The sequence below is a fragment of the Neolamprologus brichardi genome, chromosome 7 (assembly GCF_056152115.1).
Source record: "Neolamprologus brichardi isolate AB-2024 chromosome 7, ASM5615211v1, whole genome shotgun sequence".
Classification (NCBI taxonomy): domain Eukaryota; kingdom Metazoa; phylum Chordata; class Actinopteri; order Cichliformes; family Cichlidae; genus Neolamprologus; species Neolamprologus brichardi.
The window spans coordinates 62,591,450-62,614,732 of record NC_142110.1 but is presented as its reverse complement, the minus strand read 5'-3'; the positions used below and the strand labels follow the sequence as shown (position 1 = coordinate 62,614,732).

At 39.8% G+C, this 23,283-nt stretch overlaps 2 protein-coding genes across 2 annotated transcripts; both read right to left on the bottom strand.

Moving 5' to 3' along the window:
• Positions 1-1,357: 1,357 nt before the first annotated feature.
• pla2g15 (phospholipase A2, group XV) lies at positions 1,358-9,542 on the bottom strand. Its single transcript, XM_087844063.1, has 7 exons — positions 9,233-9,542; positions 6,774-6,930; positions 5,484-5,602; positions 5,267-5,365; positions 3,996-4,220; positions 2,863-2,975; positions 1,358-2,120 (listed from the first exon to the last, which is right to left on the bottom strand). Exons 1-7 carry the CDS (start codon positions 9,369-9,371, stop codon positions 1,719-1,721), a joined length of 1,254 nt encoding a protein of 417 aa, XP_087700189.1. The 5' UTR covers positions 9,372-9,542; the 3' UTR covers positions 1,358-1,718.
• A 1,981-nt stretch (positions 9,543-11,523) lies between these two features.
• lcat (lecithin-cholesterol acyltransferase) lies at positions 11,524-19,745 on the bottom strand. The gene is made up of 7 exons (XM_087844062.1): positions 19,352-19,745; positions 15,575-15,731; positions 15,237-15,352; positions 14,937-15,032; positions 12,926-13,150; positions 12,655-12,850; positions 11,524-12,354 (listed from the first exon to the last, which is right to left on the bottom strand). The coding sequence occupies exons 1-7, from the start codon at positions 19,500-19,502 to the stop codon at positions 11,991-11,993; spliced, it is 1,305 nt and encodes a 434-aa protein (XP_087700188.1). The 5' UTR covers positions 19,503-19,745; the 3' UTR covers positions 11,524-11,990.
• Between the last annotated feature and the right edge of the window lie 3,538 nt (positions 19,746-23,283).

Below are 23,283 nucleotides of genomic sequence, written 5' to 3'. Positions count from 1 at the left end.
TCATCTTGGTCTGGCCCGCTGAGGGGCAGCATGGCACAATACAGTCACGTCAGAACAGACTGTCCGATTTTGAACTTTTCACATCAACAAAAGAAAAACCCATCTCATGGTCTTGAGTCGTCCCCCGGTGGCTGTAATTAAGCTTCAGAGCATGAAATCTGGTGTCAAGAACTAATTTATTGAATCATTCTGTCCTGATATATACAAAAGTCTTAGGATTTATTAAAATCTTTGTCCTGAACAAACCATCTTAGCATTTCAAAAAAGCATCAGCTCTTTAAATGATGGCATTCAGTGTGATCAGTAGCAGACACAGTAAGAAGGGGGCCCTCTTCCCTTGACTAGCCAGCCCAGGTTGGGCTCACCCTGTGAGAGAAACCCAAAACAGACCCTTTGATAGGTCTGCACAGAGTAAAGTTTAAAACCACAAATGTAAACAATCAGCTGTGAAGTCAGTGTCAAGTGCGGGAGACTCCTAGTGTTTGAGTAAACGAAGGTAAGACCTGAGGAAAAAAAAAAAGTTTTATTCTAAGCCAAATCATGGCTTTTGCAAACCTAACCTGGAGCCTTCTTCCTGCTAAACAGGGATTTCTTCCTCTCCACTGTCATCCAATGCTTACTCATCAAAGATTGTTTGATTATTGGACTTCTATTTTGCTGACTTTCCAGTGTGAAGTGCCTCGAGGTACCCACTGATCTGATACAGATAAATTTAAAGTTTAAACCAGAAATACTTCTAGTATTCAGCAGAAGTGCCACCTTTAAATGATAAGATAACCCCATACTAGCAGGATGGCAAGAGCAGCATGTGTCCTACGGGCCGATGTCTAGACTGCACTGATTCTTCAGTTGACTTTCTGCCTCACATGCAGCCTCACAAAGAGTTCTTTGATTGGTAAATCTGAGCCTTAGGGTAGCTTTTATGTTGCTTTGGCCACTTTATGAGTTTTGTAAGCCAATAAAGTTGTCCTCATGAGACCCAATCGATAAGTTTCACTGATAAAACTCCTAGGTTTCACAAATTAAATCATTAATCAGTTAAAAAGATTAAAAACATTAAAGTCCATTTGGTAGATATAAACTCCATCTTATGACCAATAGTGTGACATCTTCCCTCAGGAACAGTTTGAAGGCTTAAATCAGGGAAAGGAGAAGTCTTTAGTCTAAGAAGATATCAAATTCAACCATCTTTGAAACCTAAAAATCTGATGTGTATGGGTCTAAACCTTCAGCACGCACTTTTTGTAACATGAATCCTAACAACCAGTGATATACAGCTAAAATGAAATTTTGAAAAAAGGCAGGATTTATATATATATAAAAAAAAAAAAAAAAAAATCAGCTGGAATGAAAAGGCTATAAATTAAGTATATGCTTTAACTAGTTACAATTTTACCACAATACAGTCAGAGTTCAGAAATCTCATTCAAGATCAAAACATCGCTCATTTTATTAAAGCACATGCAAGTCTACATGCAAAGAGTTTAACTCTTTGCATGTAGACTTTAGAGTAAAAAAAAAAGAAAAAAAAGAATAAAAATCAATAAAAAAAAAAAAATCAACCTGCATTTGTCCTAAAGAACCCCAATACTTTCCTTGAGCATTGTGGCATAAATGGGGAATATTTGGCAATCATTGTTCAGACAGGTGAGACGTCAGTTCCCGTCTTGCTCCGCGTGTCAGTAAGGCGAGCAGAGCCGTCTGCCTGCCAGCCAGCATCACGGAGAAAACACCACTTTCTTAATATAGTCCACAGTTGTCACGTTGAGCAGCATGTTAACGTGCTCATTTTGTGGAAGTTCGACCAACGTCACAGGCTGCTTCTGCTTTCCTATCCAGCGTTTGCACTGGAGGGCACTGTACAGGTTTACCGTCCCGTCCCCCTCGCCGCTCAACACTGTGGGCTCCACGTCTGGGAACTTTTCTGAGTACTGAAATGCTTCAGGAGTAGAAATGCCTACACCGTACAGACAGTGGACAGGCACGCCGGGGGGTGTGAAGTCAGCCACCAGCGATTCTGTGTCCTGCTGCATCATCCAGCCGTCCTCAAAATTGATGTCAGAGTAGAGGCGATGGTAGTCCTGCACAGTGTAGTTGGCGGTAGGTGTCTGCACAAAGACCTGGAGGTGGAAACATATTCATATTCTGTCTGTGAGCCATCCCAGCTTAATGGTGCCAAAAGTGCAATAAAACCGCCAACAGTATTCCAATTTTGTGTTTTAATTTACCCCGTCTTTGATCTGATACTCACCACTTTCTCTTGGCTCGCTGTGCAAAAATGTACATAGAGAGGCTCCTGATGCATATCTTGACAAATCCCTTCGCTTAATGTGGACTTATATTTATGTCTGCTTCATATTTATTCTTGGACTCTGCTCAAATACCTTTGCACATTTATATTTACACTGGTGCAACCCATCAGCTCATGCATGACCTGAAAAAAGGCCTTTACCTCCTCTACCTTTAAACCAAAGGCTTTGTAGAGGTGCCATCGTGTAATACCTCTGGGCACTTTTGAAGCATTATCTAAAGTAAAGCTATGTTCAGTGGTCACCAGCACAAATAAGACAAACTAGACTTTGGGTAGTGTGTATTGAAACAGAAACTGCTTTTCTGCTTCAGGCTGTGTGGCTTCCTTGTACCAATACAATGGTGAAGCTGCCACAATGCTGGAGCAAACAGAAGTGTTTACTGGGTGGGTACAGACGTACAGCTCGGCATGAAGTGACAGCTTACTGTTCAAAAGCTTTCTTAAATCTAAAACTACATCACCAACCATTGCTGTAAGGCTGCTCTAACGTGTCAGGAGTAAGTTTATGTTGACATAGAAGGAAAAATTAATTCCCATTTAAACAAACACACCTTATCTTTGGGCCAGGAGCGGACAAAGGGAAACAGCCAGTTGGTGGAGACAGCAGAACGTTGCTGGGAGCGAATCCTGAACGGGCTGATCACTGGGATGCGGTCATTATCACCTAGAAAGTGGAACAGAAATAAAGGATGGAGAATTGAAAGATAGCTAACGCTTTCATTGAGTGGTGACTTAGAAAAGGGAAGCATGTCCTGGCAAACACCTGATATATGCCGCAGTCCTCAGTCTTTTGGTCAGGATGCTCTTGCAGAAGATATTTTATTTCAAATATTTGTTGTCAGAGTAGCAGAAGAGTAAATTCCTGTAAACTCCGGTGTGGATTTTAGATTTGGTCTGGCATTAGTAAACCAATACACTGGCTTGTAAAATTCAGTTGCAGCCTAATATCCTTTGGAAAACCAGACATTTATTTGACAAAAAATGTTTTAGTGTTTGAAGTTTACACAAAGATGGACTTAACTAATATTTTTCTAGCTGATCATTGCATTTCCAAAAATGCAAAAAACTTCTAGATTAGCATGCAAAGATGTTATTCATCTTCATGTTCCACACATTTTTAATTTGAAGACTGCATCTGCAATTAGAAAGAAACCAGTCAAACTACATTTTGCTGATGTAGTTTTGAGGGCCCTCAATTTGGTGCACAGCTGGGATTCTCAGTCTGAATCTTTGGCCAATTAAAGCAGCAAATGTCTGATAATTGTGATTAAGATGCTACAGTTCAGCATTAATTATACATATGATATATTTTGCATAGAACTAACTATGAATGAGGAAGCTAATGTCAGGGCTAGTAGCTGGTTCAATTAGCAGGACAGTTGTTACAGTAACATATCTAAATATATAGCCAAGTATATCTAATATGTCTGAATATTCCCATCAGTAAATGTTTAATCTTTAGTGGCAAACTGTGAGCTGGTTGAACAACCTCTCTACATTACATTAACTCTTTTAATTTTATGCACAAATAAGCCAATTATGAGACTTTTTTTTTAAAGCACGTCTGATCCAAAAATGTTCTGTTCACAGTATTCTGGTGCCGAGGCACAGAGTTTGTGATTATGCCGGGCAGTCAACAACATGTACATCAGTACTTTTTTTGTAATGCTGGTTCGTCTCTTACCAGAGATGACCACACGTAAGGTCTTCACTACGCCGGCCCACGGCGCTCCGAGAGAGACGAAAGCCTTGATGTACCGATCTTTCCAAGCCTGTGGCTGCTGGTTGAGGAAGTACAGAGTGTACAGGTTGCCCATGCTGTGCGCGATGAGCACCACGGGCTCTCCAGCCTTCTCCACCATCTCTTCAATCATCTTTTGCAGCGCCAGGAAATAATCTTTATTCTCATCTGACGAAGAGACGAGAGCCGATGATGACACACACAAAACGTTATGACATTCACCGACTGTCAAACAAATAAAACTAGACGGCAAATCTTTAGTATGAGAAGAAATTTGACGCCCTCACGGTTTAATCAATTTTCTCACATTTCTACACAAGTCTACTTTTTCAAGAGACAAAGCCATCATGGAAGACTTAAACCTTCCAAGGCTTTTTTTATGCTCAGGGCATGAAAGCAGAAATGCGGTGCATGACAAATGTGTCAGCTGCTTTATAGCACGAACATGTTCTTCAAAATACTGGCTACTGTGCTTTATATGTCCTTCTGTTCCAGTAAAGAGATGCATGTCAAGAGTTATGCAATCACCTCATAAGACTAGTTCATTAGAAAACTAAGGAAAGTCCCGGCCAACCAAATATTGAGGAGTCACTCATGTGCTGCTGCAAAACAGCTGGCTGCATATAGATCTTTAATGCTTGTGTAATAAGCTAGTTGAAATATCACATGTCCAAGACACCACAGGTCATCACGCCTGAACTGTCTTGTTTCTAACAGACTTTCGACCATTCTGGTACAGTTAGACTTAGAATATAAGAAGGCAGACTGCAGTTTCCAATTTGGAAATTCGAGAGCGCCAGTCGAGCTGAGGTGAATGCTTGGCCTGTTCTTATATCACAATGGGCAACAACCACAAAAGTGGTCTATGGAGGAAAAACAGAAATGAGGGATCTTTTTTTAAAGACACCTGCTCAAAAATAAACAAGCACTCTGGGCATGGATGTAAAAGGAAATTTGACCCCGTTTGAGGGCAGAAAATATACAACTAATCATTTTAATCCCCATCATTATCTTCACAACTGCTGGAAACCAAAACTCAAGAGGTTTCTGGTCTAGAAGAATCAACTTTTGAAAGGGGAACTGGAGCAAAGCAGTTCTGGTAAATATATGAAATACACCTGTTACCCTCGTCAGTTTTGTGATTTTTTATTTTATTTAAATATGCACCACTTCTGGCCATGTTTCTGCCTGGTTTTTCAAGTGTGGTAGCTTACTGGGCGCTTTCCTCCAATCATAGGGTGCTCCTCTGACATCATCATCTCTGGTGTAACCCCAGTCTACCAGTGCCTGCACTATACTGAAGAAATACATTCCTGCAACACACACACACGAGAAAACATTAAGCATTAAATATGGTATCAGGGTAAATTTGATCAGCAACAAAATCTGGTCCCAGTGAGAGGAAAACAAAAATGTGAGCATTTAACCCACCCACACTGCGTTTGCTTGGATCCAGGTACTCCACTGAGAAGGTCTTCCCGAACCCAGGGACGCGGATGTCCACACCTGGTGGGGAAGAGGTGGTGTGTGTGGTCTGGTTGTAGATCAGCCTGCACACACACAAGTTTGCAATATTCAATTTATCTCAGTTCTGCATCTGTGGTCAACCAAAGACACACACACGCGCACTTTACGATGCAACAGAAACACTTCTCGTTTTAAGTTTCCGTTATTTCACCTTCTTGTTATTTATGTGTGACAACAACTTCCACATGTGCGGTTTGTAGATATACAACGCAGATGAAAGTAAAGATGTTTGGTATGAAAAGCAGAAATGAGCATCTGAGAACATGCCAAGCTTTAAATGCTATAGCTACATTTGGTCATGTTCCTTATTCGAGGGAAATCTGCCATTAAATTGTACTATAGAGGCAACGAGTGGAGGTACCCTGCTGTAACCCGAACTAACATTTTACGTTGGAGTGTTTCCAGTTAATAATTCTGTTATGTGTCTGTAGGACTGACTCCTTCAGCAGTTTCCATCCCTTTGTGGAAATGTGGGTAAATAAAACTGAAATGACAGTAAGTGAAGATCACTAACAACATTGGCAAATATAAGCACTTCTTTTCCAGGGATCTCTACAGCAGAGATGCAAAGTGGTATTGGCATGATCTGAAGCCACAGAGCCACAATAATGGGATCCAATCACCCCTTGAAAACCTGGTAACCTGGTCAAGCTGCAGTACAAATGTGCTGCTTGCAGAAAATCATTCAGTCACGTGAGAACCGATCTATTCCCATTGCTTTGATTTCAAAATAAAAGCTCATACTTTGTGAAAATAAATTGCAGCGTAAAGAAAGTCAGGTTAAAATTCCCATGATGGATTTAGTCAACCCAGATTAGCCAATCCGAGTCCAAAGTAGGACAAGAGTAAGAATTTGTCTTACACGTCTCTCTCCAGATGTTTTACTTTATCTTATGACTGTACTAAAGTACAGGTTTACTCGATTCCTAATATTTTTGAGCAGATTGCACTTTGTTATCCTCTAGACCTTGTTGATAAAAAGGAGGACTATCTTATCCAGGTATTGGCACCTCAGGATTTCTCCACCAAAAAACAGCACATTAAGATTTTATATTTTTTACAATCAATGAAGACACACAACAATAAAAGCTAGTAATTTAAAAAGGGGCAACTTGGTTAATGATAATTAATTCCGCGACTGACAAACAGCACTTTTCTCTTCTTCACGTGACAAATTCAGGCACCGACACCCACCTAATGTTGTCTATCCAGCAGTCTATGGCTACAGGCACCAGCAGCTCCAGGTTGAGCCACAGTGTGAAGTATGTGTCAGTCTTCTTGTAGCAGATGTAATGGACCACAGTGGGTTTGTCCAGCCTCGCCTCCAGCTGGTTTCCCAGATCTCCTGGAACTGCAACGAGCAACATTAGCAATGATTCACTTATCAGGGACATTGATCAGCACTTAGCCTTTAGACTATTAACATGCACTTATGTAACCATATAGAAGCTGTGCAAATTACTCTAAATCCCAAGAAGCCAGTGGAGGAGTGGATGAACTGCAGAAATTTAATCTGGCATTAGGCATCAGTTAGGAAGCCATGAATCCAGCAGAGTAGTCAGTCTCATCATGCATGCAGCACATCTGACTGTACAATCATTTTAAAAACATGCTTTAGACATTCAGCTGCAATTCAGCCTTTGGTCTGAAGCAGTTGAGGAGTTTGTATTACTGTTCCCATACTCCAAAAACTTTCCCAGAACTTCCCCAGTGACACTTTAATCAAAACTATAGGTGGACACCATGGGAACTGTACTTTTATTTTAGTCCATGAAGTAGAATACAAATAAATCCTTTAAAGACTTCTGTCAAAGGGACGCTCAGTCTCCGCACACAGGTTCCACACGGGTGGACGTTAAGGGGGAAAACTGCAGTTTGTGTGAAGCAAGCTACAACTGACCAAGGCGGATGACCCACTGGTTAAATAAATGAGGAAAAATAAAATCTAAAAACAGAGTTGCAAAAAAAACAAAAAACCTCAACAACTCATGGCTTCAGCCAGATGTAGGACACATGATCTGTCAGGAGAAGCCCAAAAAAACCAATATGGTGCTTGCAGTAAGTGATTTTGTAAACCACACAGAAACTGGGACTACTTCAAATTAGCACAGAATCTGAATCAGAAACAGCAAAGCTGAGTGATTGTGTGAAACTGTAATATGTATCAAGAAGGAAGCAAAAATTCCCATCTGACAAAAATCCGAACAAGAACTACTGGGGCGCCAGAGGCTGCAGATACAGATGTGTCTTGAAAATCACTCTTCCTTGGCATCGTCATCAGCTCGTGACGGCATGGCCGGCCTCTGGAGGAATCAACTCCCAGTTACCTCCGATAGTGTGGGGCTATTGCCCCTTGACATCAGGGCGAGAAGGGTTGGACAAATGGCCCGGGTCTCCTGGGCCTCTGCCTCTGGCATTGTGTTTCGTGACACTCACACGATCATATCTATTTTTATTTTTCCCCTTCTCTCTTTCAAGTGCCGTTTGTGTTTTTATATCAAAAATGCAGCAGTTGGCGCTTTGTCCCTTATCCTCATCTTTCTCCTTTTTCCACTATGCTCTTTTTTTCTTTCTAATATACTCCTGCCTGTCTGTCAGCTGTGGCATTTTAATGCCAGACATAGTACTTGTAATGTGTACAGGTGTAATTATAACTCTTAACAAGCTATGCTTACATTCAGAAGTAAGGGAAGGTTTCAGCTGAATAAAACACAAGTCACTACACCTGTGCTTTCCATTCTGTAAGCTGTATAAAAAAATAAAATAAAAAAAAGGCTACAGCACAGCCAAACAAGTATAAAACATGAAATGAAAAATGAGATTTTGAGGTAAAACCCATTTCGTTTTTTATTCTTATTTATTTTAAAGTCACTCCTAAAGGTTAAATGGCCCAGAAAGGTATGAGGAGAGACTCCCTCCCTCCCTCTGGAGGAGCTGATTGGCTGTTGAGCTGAAGAGTCGCGTCTGTCATATGACCTGATGACTGAGCTGTAAACAATTACCCTTTAACACAGGCACAGACACAGCTGGCAGGTTTAAATCTTTCCTCAAATAACGTTAATCAGTCAGTCTTGTCCACAGCAGTACAGCTTTCTTTTTTTTCTTCAGATAGATGAAGATAGCCGCTTTCTTATTTCTTATGTCGAACCAACCCTCGTTCAAGAATCTAACAATTTAAGGACGCCTCGCTTGAAAGCAAATTTTAACTCTGCATTTATTGTGGGAACGCGTTTTAGAGTTTATTTTTGATACAGCACAGCTAAAATAATGAAACGTCATATTATCTGATCATAAGAGAGTCTTGAACTCCGAGATGCACACACGAGGATTTCTCTGTTTTGGCTGGTGATGACAACCACAACAACAGGCCAAACATTTACAAAAGTTCAAAATGAATTGACTTATGTGTAATATGTTGTAGCCGAATTGAAGACTTGCCAAGTAGTAATATGATAAATACAGAATTATTTTTAAGTTAACATGATGGCTGATAAACATCAGGAGAACTTAAATTTGACCCCCTTTGAATGGAGTTTGGTCTCCTTTCGAAATCGCCAGCTGCCGATTAGCTAACTGACGGACGACAGCAAGTTGTGCAACTATTTGGCAACAGAAGACAAACTAAGGAATAAATTGATGAAGGAAACACTTACTGAGGACGACCGGGGGTTTGGGGGATTGACGAGGCTTTTCGCCGAGACATTTCCCCGCCGGTTTCTCGGAGCTGGGTGCCGACAACAGCATTAATAAAAGCCCGACACAGAAGGCAGTTACCCGGTGCCAACCCGCCATGACTCCTGATATCTCATAGCCTGAAGAGCATAGTACCTCCGCGGTGTGTGGAGCCGGCTGCGGCTTGCTGTTAAAGCCCACAGCTGCGGGTAAACTACCTCTGTGGACGATCACTCAACGATCACGAGTTCCGGATTTTAAGAGCACACGGTGTCCTGCGAAAAACAGTTACGCCTTTAAGAAAGTGCCCCTCCTGCCATCCTCAGGAGGGGTAGGAGGAGTCACCTCTTTCAAAGTAAAAGCTTCCACTGTTCTGCAAGCTTCTTATTTCTGATAGGCCTACAAGTAGAGGAAATAATAATATTAATATCAATATATTAATTGTACCGTTTGGATGATTATTTACCTTAAACTATACACTACCAAAAAGTGTCCCCTCTTTCTATCCATATAACCCATATAATCCATCCTCTCTTTTCTACCATAATGTGTTTTATTTAGCAAATACGTTAAAAAAAAACTTACTCATGAAAATAAAGATCTTTCTCCTTAACAAGTCAGTCCAACTCCAACCTCTTAGATCGCGTGGTTGTACCTGTCAGTTATTCAAATTAGCTGAGGTTTTGAAAGCCTATGTTTTATGCCACAATAAGTGGCGCTGTTGTTCTGTTTCTCTCGTCTTCCAGGTGTAGAGCTTCCAACTATTGGCCCATTCAAATTTAATTGGCATACATCTATTAGCTGATCTGGGCACAGTAAGCCAATCCCTGGCGAGTAAGCCAACTCGCCAGGGATCATTACAAAAGGGCAGCTCCCTGGCCAGCTGAGGCTGCTTCTGACTCTCTGTGACTTAGTAGATTTTGTGTGTGAATAGAATGTTTGTATTAGGAGGTTGGACAGTTAAGTTTGGGGGTACCCTGTAGATATGTAACAGAGCAACAGTTATTAGAAACATTAGGTTGTGCAGTTGATACCTCTCTTGTATGGTTTGGACTGACCCCTTGTGTAGATGGGCCTTTTTGTTTGAGCATTGGTTGACTTGACCTTTAGAGAAGCTGTAGGCACTATTAATTTCTTTGATTTGGCTCAACCACCTGGTCCTCCTCCCCCACATTTTTCTTTTGTTAACTCTATTATTTTTAACACATAATAAATGGCAAATAAACACTGCATTATTTTTACACCTGCCCATATGTCAAGCTGGAGTTTGTGACACAAACATCCCACACAAGTGGAGTCTTTGTCACAAGTGTCCTCGCCCTGATACATTCTACTTTTAATTACTGTAGGAACCACAGGTAAAGTAAACCAGCAGTCTGAGAGTAAACTACTCTGTTGAAGTGATATGATAATGTGGGGTCTTGAGTAAAGTAATAAGTGCAGTATACAGTATAAACTAGATTTTTTTTAAAAACAAAAAAACAAAAAAAAAAAACATGTGAAACATGTGACAAGACAAATCAATGTCCCTCTGCAGGGAAAAACAGTGTGATGCTGACATCAAGTTATTTAGAGTTCCTTTGAAATCTTTTTTTTTTTTTAAACTCTAAACTATTATTTTACAGATTCAGTGTGACATCAGTGTAAAATATCCACCAGCATAAGAAGCTTTTATTTGTCCTGCATGTACATAATTGTTGCACGATGACTCCTGAAAACAAAGAATAATAATACATATTTGTCTATGAATCTTAGCTTTTTCTAAAGATTAGCATTATGTGATCCTTACAGTTTAAAATTCTGCAGTTAACATAAAGGAAATTAAATTATATTGACTACAATTATCCAGATTATTTCTTAAAACACTTGATTGCAGGACAGACTTTATTTTGAAAGAGGAGTCGCGAGCTCTTCTTTGAGTCATGAACGCGCCGTGGCTCCTGCTCCTCTGCGCGCTCTTGAGGATGGGAAGGCACTTTCTGACGGGGGCAACTATTTTGGCACAACACCTGGCTGTAACGCAACTTGAGCGAGTCAAGAGTCCACAGCAGCAGATGCTGTCGAACAACAGATGAGATAAAGGCTTGACTTTTGTACTGGAACCAAACAAGTGACCCACACAGGTGGACTTTTGTGACCTTAAATGCTGTAATTTTAAGGTGAACCATTCAGACGGCTTACACAACAGCACTTCAAAAATATTCATGATCATTGCTCATAACTTATCGAAAACAAAGTTTCTGAGGGAATAATCCAATAATCTCACACAACAAAATGTCTCATATTTATTGGGTATTTATGCATGAAAATAATAAAATGATAATGATGATGTAACAGGAGGACACAGATGAAAACAAGAAAACTAAAACCATCATAAAAATTTCTTACTACATTTTTAATTACTGTGATTATTATATTTCCATAATTGCCACCAAGTTTCAGACGTAACTGAACTAAATACATGACCCCAGTTTAGTAATAATCAGGTCAGGGTTTAAAACCCACATTGTTGAGTCAGCAGCGTTTAGTTAAGATAAAGTGGTCAGGACTATTTGCTGGGGGGAGGTCAGTGATAGATTCTCCTCAAGTCCAGATTGGTTTTGATGGTTTTGAGCTGTTGTGCCTACTTGAGATAAGAGACGATACTGATATTTGTTTTAAGCTTGATGTTTGATCTGGCTCAAAAGTCACCTATGTGAGACTCTAACACTGTAAATGGCTTCAAACTCCTGAACGCCTCTATTCAGTGTGAGGTCTGACATCAACCTCTGTGGGTGTGTCCGATTTGCCCTCCAGGATGTCCTGGATTTGGTTGAGCACCTTTTCGTGAAACACCATATCCAGATGGAACAGCCCTCTGAACTCTGTGATATGGACGGGCTTCTCCTGCTTCCCCACCCAGCGTTTGCATAGACTCATGCTGAACGTGTCCACCGTGCCGTCTCCATCGGCATAAACAAAGTCCACTGGGTCCCCGTTGGGAAAGACCTCGTCGTAGATGTTTGTTACGGCAGTTGGAAGGCCCATGCCATACATACACCATACCTCGACGCCAGGAGGGTGGAGATCACTAGTGAGGTTCTTGGTGTCCTCCAACATATACCTGGAGCCAACAAGAGGGCATGATCATTGTTTGCTATTAGAAAAAAATACACCAAAAGGAGAAATATTTGATCTATATGCTAAAAAGGTATAGTTCAAGAAAAAGCAAGATGCTACCATTTAGATAGAAATAGAAGTAGAAGACAAAGAGCCCAGAAATTTCACACTTTCTGCTCACAAAGGAGAGGTAAAGCAGTAAATACAGATGACCACTGGTACTATACAATTTCTGGTCTGCTTTTTTAACTTTTGGCAATCAAGACTCTCTAAAACCAACCAAACCAACCAAACTGTTTCTTACCAGCCCTCCTCATTATCAATGTCTTTGAAAAACCGTTGGTAGTCCTTTGTAGTGTAGTTAAAGGTCGGCGTGGAGATGAATACGTGGTCACTTGGCCAGATGCCGTCTACAGGAAGCATCCACGCATTGGTGGTTACCATCCTCTGCTCCTCCCGAATCTTTAGGTTCGAAATCATCGAGAGGCCATCGTTTACTCCTGTAAAGAGTTTCAGGTTCACACCGCTTTCTAGCCCCTCCATCTGTATTCTGTTCTGTGCGTTCTTATCATTACCTGAAGCCAGGACCCTGAGTACTTTTACTGCACCTCCCCATGGCGCTCCTAGAGAAATGAAGCCTCTGATGTATTTGTCCTTCCAGGCTTGAGGCTGCTGGTTGAGGAAGTAGAGGACGTAGTGGCATCCCATGCTGTGTCCCAGCAGGTAGACAGGCTCCTGGTACTGGTTGTACATCTCCTCAACCAGGTTTTGCAGCTTTGCTAAGTACTCTGCATTCTCATCTGTGGGGGGACGAAGGGAAATAAAAACGTTACAGGCTCACAGCAAGAACTTTAAGAGGTGCACATCAAACGTCATTATGTAGTGTAATTACGATTTGGTCGCATCTGGTCAAAATAACTTGAGAACCTGCTGCCACAATCAGGACATGCAACACCAAATTTACTCACAGTCAGTGTGAATAAAAACTAGTGAGTTTGTTTTAGAGTTTTGGTGTCCTAAAAGAAAATCCACTCCTCTCTCTAGGGTTAGCTCTAAGAACCAGGTGGTAAATAAAAATCACGTGGTCCTTAGCAGGTATTAAAATGAGGTAACTGCAACCTCACATGAAAAGCAACCCGTGATATGCTACACTGTGTCAATATATATTTTTAAAAAGCTAAACCAACATGCAGAAGCAGTGTGTGAAAAACAAAATACACTCCTTTTACTTCCAGTGGAATTAATAGGATAAGTAGCAGCCAGGTGCTGCTAATCAGAGCGTTTGATTATTGAGATTTTGGCAGTTTTACATGTCTGCAGCATTCAGATATGTGTTAACACAATGACAAGGAGGAAATATATCAGCAATAATCAATAAGGCCATTCCCATACAGTCTGAAGTCCATCATTGTACAGCGAGAAGACGAAAACATTCATGATATCTACATGCCAGCAAATTTACCCCAAGAGCTACATCTCAGACTCTACAGGTCTCAGTCAGCATGTTAAAAAAAAGGCTGTTCAAGTTTGGCTTGATTGCCAACAGAAAGCCTCTTTTTAGGTTTGCAAAGTTCCATCTGAGCAAAGACCTCAGGAACAATGTCCGTTAGACAAATAAGACCAAAGTGGAGATATGGACCATAATGCATCGCATGTAGCATAAACCAAATACAACATGTCAGCACAAATGTTTTCAATTGAATCCAGTGGTGGTGGAGAGGTGATGATTTGGACTTGTTTTGCAGCCATAGCACCTGGGTACCTTTCAGTAGTTGGCTCAACCATGAACTCTATATATAGAAGTATTCTAGAGTCAAATGTGAAACTATTTGTCTGACTTCAACCTGATTAAAATGTGGCAGGACATCAAAAACAATTGCCCAAAAACGTCAAGAAGAGTTGTTATAATGTGAAGAGTGCGCCAAACTTCCTCTACAACGATGTAAGAATCTAACAAAGTCACACAGAAAACAAGTTGAAGTTATTGTTGCTACACGCTACCAAATCATGGGGTGTACAATACTGTAGCATCAGCATATACCATTATTCTCGACCGACAACTTTATCGCTTGGTTCAATCCAGCTTCTCCCACCGACATAACAAACTCACCCTTCCAGCACTAAAGTCAGCAACAAGAACATAGTGAAGTATATAGTTGTTAAAGTGGCTAGTGAAGACTTTTCTTCTCAGAAGTTGGGAGACATTAAAAGTCAAAGTAATTACCACAATTATCTGTACTATACTAGGAAGCACATCTGAAAATCGCTCCTATTGTATTAAAAAAAAGTAACGTGACTTTAGTATATAATTAAATAAAAGCATAAGTTAATCTTCTTTAATAATGTAGATTTTTATCATTGACCCCCCTGCGTGGCATAATTAGTAAAAAAACCAAAAAAACAGCATAAGCTGAGCTGCTCAGCAAACTTCTTTTGTATACTCGTAAGCAAACACATGCAAAGCACCATGCTTTCTCTCTTAACATAAAAATAATACAGTTATTAAATGTGTGCCGGGTATAATCTGCAAAAGGCTCTATTATTAACCAGTGACACTGAAGAGGAGTGTACAGTTTCCAGACTTACTAGGAGCTACTCTCCAATCATACGGTGCTCCGCGGACGGTCTCGTTTCGGATGTAGCCCACGTTGACCAGATGTTCCACCATGGTGTAAAAGTAACCTTCAGAGAACAGCAGCAGACTCAGTCAGTTTAAGAGTCCAAATCTAGTATGGAAATAAAGCACTGGGCTACATGTTCCTTTATATTTTTGCCTTCGTGACCATTAAACATTTCTCTGTTACTCATTGTAGAAATACATTAAAAGATGTCAGAAACTAGTCCCCCAAATTTACCAGTTTACCAACACAGATGTATTTTTCTCACCAGCCAGTCTGTTATAGTCAAGATATTCAATGGAATAGGTCTGCCCAAATCCAGGCACTCGCACCTGCACCCCGGGTGAGTTGGAAGACTGCCGAGTTGTCGTGTTGTAAGCGAGTCTGGAGGATGCACAAACGTGGAAACACATGGCTAAGTTTTCAAATTCTGCAAAACATGTATTTAGTGTTGAAAAACCTGACTAAAGATAAACAAAACTGACAAGCGTAAGCATAACATAAGAGTCTGTTCCTCAGCTGTCACCTACAGTAAGGCAAAGTCATAGATCAAAGGTGTTGTTAAGCTGCTTGAACGTGGATGTGAGAGCAGACAGCAGGTCTCACCTGATGTTATCGATCCAGCAGTCCACACCTATGGGTATGAACATGTTGAGGTCGATCCACAGTGGGAACCATTTCTCAGTTTTCTTGTAGCACAGCCAGTGGACCAGCGACGGCTTGTTTATTTTGGCTTCCAGACGGTTCCCCAGGTTCCCCGGTACTGAGCACGAGGGCACATGCAAACACAACAGTGTGTCAAATGTTAATTGTACTGCAGGAAAAAGTGGGACCAATACACAGCACTGCAAACTGCTGCCGAAATTCAGCAAACTTCCAATTCAATTCAATTTTATTTATATAGCGCCAAATCACAACAACAGTCGCCTCAAGGCGCTTTATATTGTACAGTAGATCCTACAATAATAGATACAGAGAAAAACCCAACAATCATATGACCCCCTATGAGCAAGCACTTTGGTGACAGTGGGAAGGAAAAACTCCCTTTTAACAGGAAGAAACCTCCGGCAGAACCAGGCTCAGGGAGGGGCGGGGCCATCTGCTGTGACCGGTTGGGGTGAGAGAAGGAAAACAGGATTAAGACATGCTGTGGAAGAGAGACAGAGATTAATAACAGGTATGATTGAAAGCAGAAAGGTCTATTAACAACCATGCATCAAAGAACTGATGAACTGATGGACTTCCCAGACAGCTGTCATAAATCAATGATCCAAATCATATTTTTTTTACAGATTGCGTGTCATCAGAGGGAATCAGGAACTCTCTGACTTCCTCAGTTTCATATTGTATGAAACTGAGGAATCATTTAATTGAACTGAAAGAAATCAAAGAGATTATTCATTAAAGCTGTGATAAGAGTTTGCAAAGTGACTTTTTGCATGATGAAGAGTCACCAGCTCAGACAGCTGGAAACCACTGCTATAGATCACTGGTCATAGGAAATAAAAATAAAAACTATACTTTTCGGAAAAGATCATCAGAATTTTTTGACATTTGGAAGATGTTTCTGGAGCTATTAAAGACTGGGAATGTTGAGATTAAAGACTGGGAACGTGGAGATTAAAGACTGGGAACATTGAGATTAAAGACTGGGGACGTTGAGGAACTGGAGAGAGACTGAAATAATTAAAATATGCAACTAAATTTGGGAATGTATACAGGATACACTATCCTGTACTTTTTCTTGTATTTTATTTTTCAATTTTGTTAAATTTCCTATATACATATATATATATATATATATATATATATATATATATATATATATATATAATTTTTTCATTTGTCTTTTGAATGTCTTGTGTTCTTAGGGCTTTCTTACTGCCATATTTTCAAGGTGTTTAAAGTGTTGGATGTTTATGAATAAAAAATTTAATAAGTATATGTTTACAAAAACTATACTTTTGAAAATGATTTTGTAAACTTGGAAAACTCAGAAAACTCACTCTGGAAACCATCTGAAACTAACCAGAATTCAAAACAACAGGTCATAATAAAATTAAAATAAAAAACTAATTAGAAAATACAAAGCTATAATAACTCCTACCTACACTCTGTCTTATTGTGTTTTTCTGTTTCTCCTTGATATCCTGTCAATATTCTGTCTCCTGTTTTGCAATTACAAAATGTGCACAGCTGCTTTGCTCTGGAGGATCCTGAGACCAGATGTTGATAAGCTAATTTCCTGCCACATTAAAGAGTTATATAATTTAAGTTGGAAATAAAAACCACACTACAATTTAGAAAACAAAACAAAAACAAACAGTGTAATCCAATTTATCTAATGTTGTTATATTAATGATCTCATTTTCACTTTAAGAAGGAAACGTCTGCGGTTGGGAAGGTCTGAGATTTCTTCTTTGGTTGCTCTCAGACCTTTAAACATCACCAGGGCTGCAGCTGAAAATCATAAAAACTAAAACTATCTTTTGCTTATCTAAATATGAGCAATAACAATTATAATACATCCGTTCTTTTATGACTTAATGAAAGAGCACTTATAGCACAAACACACACTTTAGGTGTTTTCAGTGCTGTAATTTACTGTCTGATTCCTTTCATGTTGCAGACGCTCACATCACTGCTTTTATGTGGTTAACCTCTTATAATAACATGGTTTTACCTGAATCAGTTGCTCTGCTCCCAGATATCGCCCCTTTCATGCGAACACACTCATACTTAGATCAATAAATCCTGGGTTAACTTATCAAGCTCATAATCACCTTTGATCGACGGCTTAGCCTGATTGCTAATGCTGAAGCCAGAGAAAGAAAAGTGACCTGGTAATGTTGAACTTGCTTCAAAGTACAGGGCCCATACCATGATGCTCCCTCCACCGTGCCTTAGAGTTGTGATGATGTGTTGCCTTTATTCCTTCAGACTTAGCATCTTTGCACACAAGACACTGCTAAATAGGTGATGTGAAACATTGAGGTGGCATTTTGCAAACTTTAAAATTTCAGCAATGCTTTTTTTTTTGTTTGTTTGTTTGTTTGTTTTTCATTTTGAGTGGTTGCTTCCTTCCTGTGTCCTTCCATAACCACCATTCATTTTCAGTGTTAAAGATATATTTCAGGAAGTTGCAGAGATTTCTGCAGGTGTTTCAGTTTGACTCTTTGGTACTTCTACTCTCGCTGAACACTTTTAAGGTCTTTTAAGGTCTTGTCACCTACCAGTCTTTCTTGAAATGAGCCAACAGTAATCTGCCTTTTTTATAGGTAAGGACATCTCTACACCCATCTCTTCCACTTACTTTTTTAAAAAATCATATTGAAGTCATGGGTAAAACTGTTAGTGCTGTTTAGTCACATTGTTTTTTGAGTTTAAATAAATGTCAGTCGATTGTTTCACTTAAAGCAATCAATGTAGAACTCAAAGCATTTTCTTTATCTCCTTTTAGTCAAAATCTCCTCATTTTGTTTGCCTGTCCTTTACTTGGAGCTCCTGTGCAGTAGACTGCACAAATCCCTGACTGGACGATGACTTTTTGACTGCTAACTGTGAGTCACAAGCAGCGGAAAGGGGAAAATGGTACAGTGTAAGCCTAAAAGTGATAACATCATCTAATTTCTAATAGCACAAAACCTACCAAAACAGCTAAACACTTTATCCTGGGGTGATTTACGATGATTACCTTGATGTGGTCACATGTTTTCTTTTAGCCTTAATTTACCCAGAATTCAGCAAATAATGTGTATTTGACATAGCAGACAGTTTTGTGAAATGCAAATATTTGGATCTGTTTCTGAATTTGCGAAACTGACCCCTGACCCACAGGAGAAGCTGCATCATTTACCGTTACCCAGCTACACTATTTGCACCGCGTACACGGCAGTTCTTCTGCGATCTGGTCAGTCCAGTGTTTAAAGATCATCATATCAAAGACAATAAAAATACCACTTCTTCAAATTCTGAGGCGAAAATGTCTCTCTCTGGGTGTTTGAGATTTTTATAAAAAGGCAAGCTGAACTTTAAAAGAAATTTCTTGAGATAGTGAGGACGATTTATTTTAAATTATATGTAGGAAAAGAACAGGTTTAATAGTCTTTCAGGTTTATCCAAAGCACAATCACTAAATTGTGTCCCCAAAGCTTTCCTGATGAGAAAACACTGAAATTGTCTGCAGGGTCAAATGTACAGAGTGCTGTGTGTGACCTAAAAACACACAGCACCCCCACCCCACCCCCCGACTGTACTGGACCTTCGTGCTGCATGTTTCCGCATAGATGTCCAGCTAAATCAACAATAAATCTCGGGTATATATCACAGCAGTATATTTTAATCTTCCATACATATTAACAAACAGACAGACCCTGTACTTACCGATAATAAGTGGAGGAGTGCTGTTGCTGGGTACTTTAGATTTGGCTGGGGGAGGAAAGACAACGTTGACGATCCAGAAACCTGAGGAGTGATGAAGCCCCAGCAGAAATGCAAGCAGCAGCACTGAGCTCAAGTGTCCTGCGGATCCCATCTTTTCCTTCGGGCAGCTGTGGCGCTCTGGACGGAGCACAGTCTGTGCGCTGCAGCTGGAGGCGGAGGCAGAGGCGGGCCAGCCGGGAAGAAAACACGCGAGGTCACACCAGAGGAAACCCTGTGTTTACCATCTCTGAAGTAAAAGTGCATCCACACGTCCTGGACTGCTGAGTGCTGCGGGAACCACGTTTAATTCTCTCAAGGCCTGCGCTAAGAGTGTCTGGTCAGAGTGGCACGCAGGAGCAAATAAAACGTGTACAGTACGGGTACACTGCCCTATCGATTCCTCCTACGTGTGTTTATTTACGCCTCAGAAGGCAAATGATTGACAAAGACTATTTTTTTTAATGAAAGTGTTCTGAATTTTTTTTCAAATTAAAATAATTAAAGCAAGCAAAGCCAAATGTGATGTCTACAACGTGAAGCTGAAGTGAACGTATCCCACTTCTCTTCACAGACCAGCTTTGAATGTATGCACAGAGAGATTTCCAAAAAGCCCCCAAAAGGTTATTCCTGATGTTTTACATTTTTAAAATGTTCAATATCCTTATTTATTCTGGGTAATTATCTTATAGTCTACAGGATTTAAGAAGGAGTTATTTTTAAAATAATGAAGTGACTTATTCTATGTCCTTCAATTTCTGCTACCCTCTTGGCCAGATCTCTCTGAAAAAACACACTTTTACTGTCAACGAGCAGTTTAACCTGGATAAATACATCATAAGTCGTTCTGAGCCAGAAAGAACGTTTTAGTCTTAAGGTAGATCCCCAATCATTTTTTTTGGCAAAGTGACTTTTATATAACCCCAATGTATCTAGGTGTAAAGTCCCAATGACCCGAAAAATGTGATTTTTGACAGACATTGTAACAAATATGACATCACAGTTCTATAAAAAATATTTTAATTGGAAAAAAGGACTGCAAATGATAATAACTGATAATAATTTAGATAGAATAACGTCAAACATACTTACAAAAAAGGTAACTTCCCTTCGCAAATCCTGCTGAGTACTGTCTATTTATCAGTATGAGCCATCATATTGGATGTCCGTGTAAAAGAACAAACAAAAAAAAAACAACCCAAGAATCATTTTTCAGCTACTGCTTCCTTCGCATTCCTTGTAAAATTTGGAGGAACAAATGGACGTTTGTGTGGAAATGTTTCTTGTTCACAAGCTTGTCCAGGTGTCAGTGGTGTTCCCCAGGGTTCTGTCTTAGGCCCCCTAATATTTATTATTTATCTTTTACCTTGAGGTAACATTTTCAGGAATTTTGGCATACATTTTCATTCCTATGCTGATGACATCCAGCTTTATCCACTAAGCCTAGTTTGACCCTTCCGACTTCTTTTCTCACTGACTGCTTACTCAACATTAAATCGTGGTTGTCTGCTAATTCTCTTAAATTCAACAGAGACAAAACAGAAGTTATGTTCTGGATAACTTATCTTTGTATGACAAGTTCTAAAATCTCACCTTCCTCCCATGTTAAGAGCTTAGGTATTGTTTTTAAGCGTCTTAAATTTTGAAACACATATCAATAATATCACTTGATATGTATATTATGTATATTGTATATATATCGGCTACATCCTTGCCTTAGAGGTAACAGTTTGCTGTTTTTGTACGTCCTCTGGTTACATCCAGTATTGATTATTAAAATTCTATCATCTCTTGCTTACCACACAAACTTCTTCATAACTTTAGCTGCTTGTGTCATTACCAGAATCCCTTCCACAGAATATACTACTCCTGTCCTTCAACAGCTTCACTGGCTTTGTCTAAAATATTGCATTAATTTGAGGATCTTAATTCTTACTTTAAAGTCTCTCCATGATCACCTAAGTTACAAACTTCCTTAGCCTGACAGCTGAGTTGCTTGTTCAGTCATAAGCTGGAGATGTTTAAAATAAATTACAAAAAAAATATTTGTTTCAGTAAAATTTTTGTCTGAGCATCACAACATCCTGGTCACAATACATTCTGTCCCCCTAACTGTGCTTCAGTCACTTACACAATCCGCTTGTAGGCTGCACCCCACAGTTAACCTGTCCATGTGAGGTCACCATAGAAGGTACATCATTGTTTGTGCACGTTAAGTAGGACACTGGTCATATCCTCATATGTCCTTCCACCTGGAATTTCCCTGACACCAACATAACATGAGAATTTGAGCAAACAAAAAAAAAGAGAAACAACTATGAATGGATCTACTAATTCATTCCTAACACATATTCATTACAGATTTTTGTAAAACAAATTGTGTCATGGTCCCTGTATATTCGACCCAGCATTAGTTGTTCTTTTTTTAGTTAATACTATCTTTAGATCACGATTCTGGGTTCTGGATTAATTATATTTTAGCTTGGGTAAAAGACCGAAAGTTGAGGCACACAATGATGTGTGGTTTCTGGGGTCCCTTTCCTCATAACAGCCATCCCTCAAGATTTTATCCATTTAAAGCAATGCATTATCAGGGACTGTAACATCTAGTCCTTTTACTGAATCAGGATTTAGTTTCATGTCGAGTTCTGTTCTTGGTGTTTTGGTTTGCGCTTTATTCCTTGGGTCCCTGTTTATTCCCACCTACCTTATGTCTGGCTTAGTCTTCGTCTCTGTTTATCTTGTGTCATGTTAGTCTTGTCTCCCTATTCAGTTGTGACTCACTGACTGTTCTGTTTTAGTGACTGTTCTTGTCTGTAGACAAGAACAGATAAGAACAGATTAAAGACACATGTGTGTCTACTTTAACTTCTTCCACAGTCATTTTGTTATTTGGCTGTGTTCCCACCTGTTTCCCATCTCCTTGTTATCCTGTGTGTGTGTGTGTGTGTGTGTGTGTGTTATCACAGTCTTCCTTGTCCTTAGTCATGTCATGCGTTACACCAGCACCTCTCTAGTCTCTAAGACAAGTTAGTTCCACTTTTCTTTGACTAACCGCAAAGTTTTATAGATAAACCTCAATTCTTTAGCTTTGCCCAGTTTATCTTGATAACATTTTGTCCCACAAAGTTGAATTCATTTGAATTACACTTTTAATTACGTTTGGGTAGTATATCCATTTTAATGGATTAAATCCTGGAGTCTGAAAAAGATATAGCACCATTTCACAACCACAGTCATTTCAGAGTGTTTTATATTGTAAAGTAAAGACCCTACAATATTAGAAAAAAAACCCCCTCTAACAATCAAACAACCCCCTATGAATAAGTATTTGGCAACAGTAGAGAGGAAAAAACTCCCTTTGGATAGGAAAAAACCACTGGCACAACTAGTCTCAGCGAGGGGCAGCCACCTGCAGTGAGTGGTTGGGGGTGAGGGGAAAGAGAAGAGAATTGCTGTTAAGTATAAATACTAATGAAATGACAAGAAATTAGATTTAGACAATGCTATTCAAGGAGCTTTATCTTATATATATCTTATACAATAGGGGTGGGCAACTCCAAGGCCTCAAGTGTCCTGCAGGTTTTACATATCACCCTGGGTCAACACACCTGAATTAATAAGTAGTTCATTAGTTAGTAGTTATTCGTTATTAGTAGTTCATTCTCTGGAGAACTTCAAGACATGTTGAGGGGGTAATTTAGCCATTTGAATCAACTGTGTTGGATCAAGGACACATCTAAAACCTGCAGGACACCGGCCCTTGAGGCCTGGAATTGCAAACCCCTATTATAAAAGCTGTATCTTTTATATCGTAAATACTAGTAGCGTTTGGAAGAGGGCGCTAAAAGGACAAACTACTATTTTTTTCTCACAAAAGAAAAAGTGTGTGACCC

Bases quoted from the DNA above. Each gene is read 5' to 3' on its own strand.
- lcat (XM_087844062.1), bottom strand. From the start codon at position 19,502: ATGGGATCCGCAGGACACTTGAGCTCAGTGCTGCTGCTTGCATTTCTG. The intron at 15,353-15,574 runs GTGAGACCTGCT...TGCATCCTCCAG, and splicing joins TGCTGGATCGATAACATCAG to ACTCGCTTACAACACGACAA. The intron at 15,033-15,236 runs GTGAGAAAAATA...TGTTCTCTGAAG, and splicing joins TGACTATAACAGACTGGCTG to GTTACTTTTACACCATGGTG.
- pla2g15 (XM_087844063.1), bottom strand. From the start codon at position 9,371: ATGGCGGGTTGGCACCGGGTAACTGCCTTCTGTGTCGGGCTTTTATTA. The intron at 6,931-9,232 runs GTAAGTGTTTCC...TGCTCGTTGCAG, and splicing joins CAAACCCCCGGTCGTCCTCA to TTCCAGGAGATCTGGGAAAC. The intron at 2,121-2,862 runs GTGTGTTTGTTT...TTCCACCTCCAG, and splicing joins GCTCCTGGCCCAAAGATAAG to GTCTTTGTGCAGACACCTAC.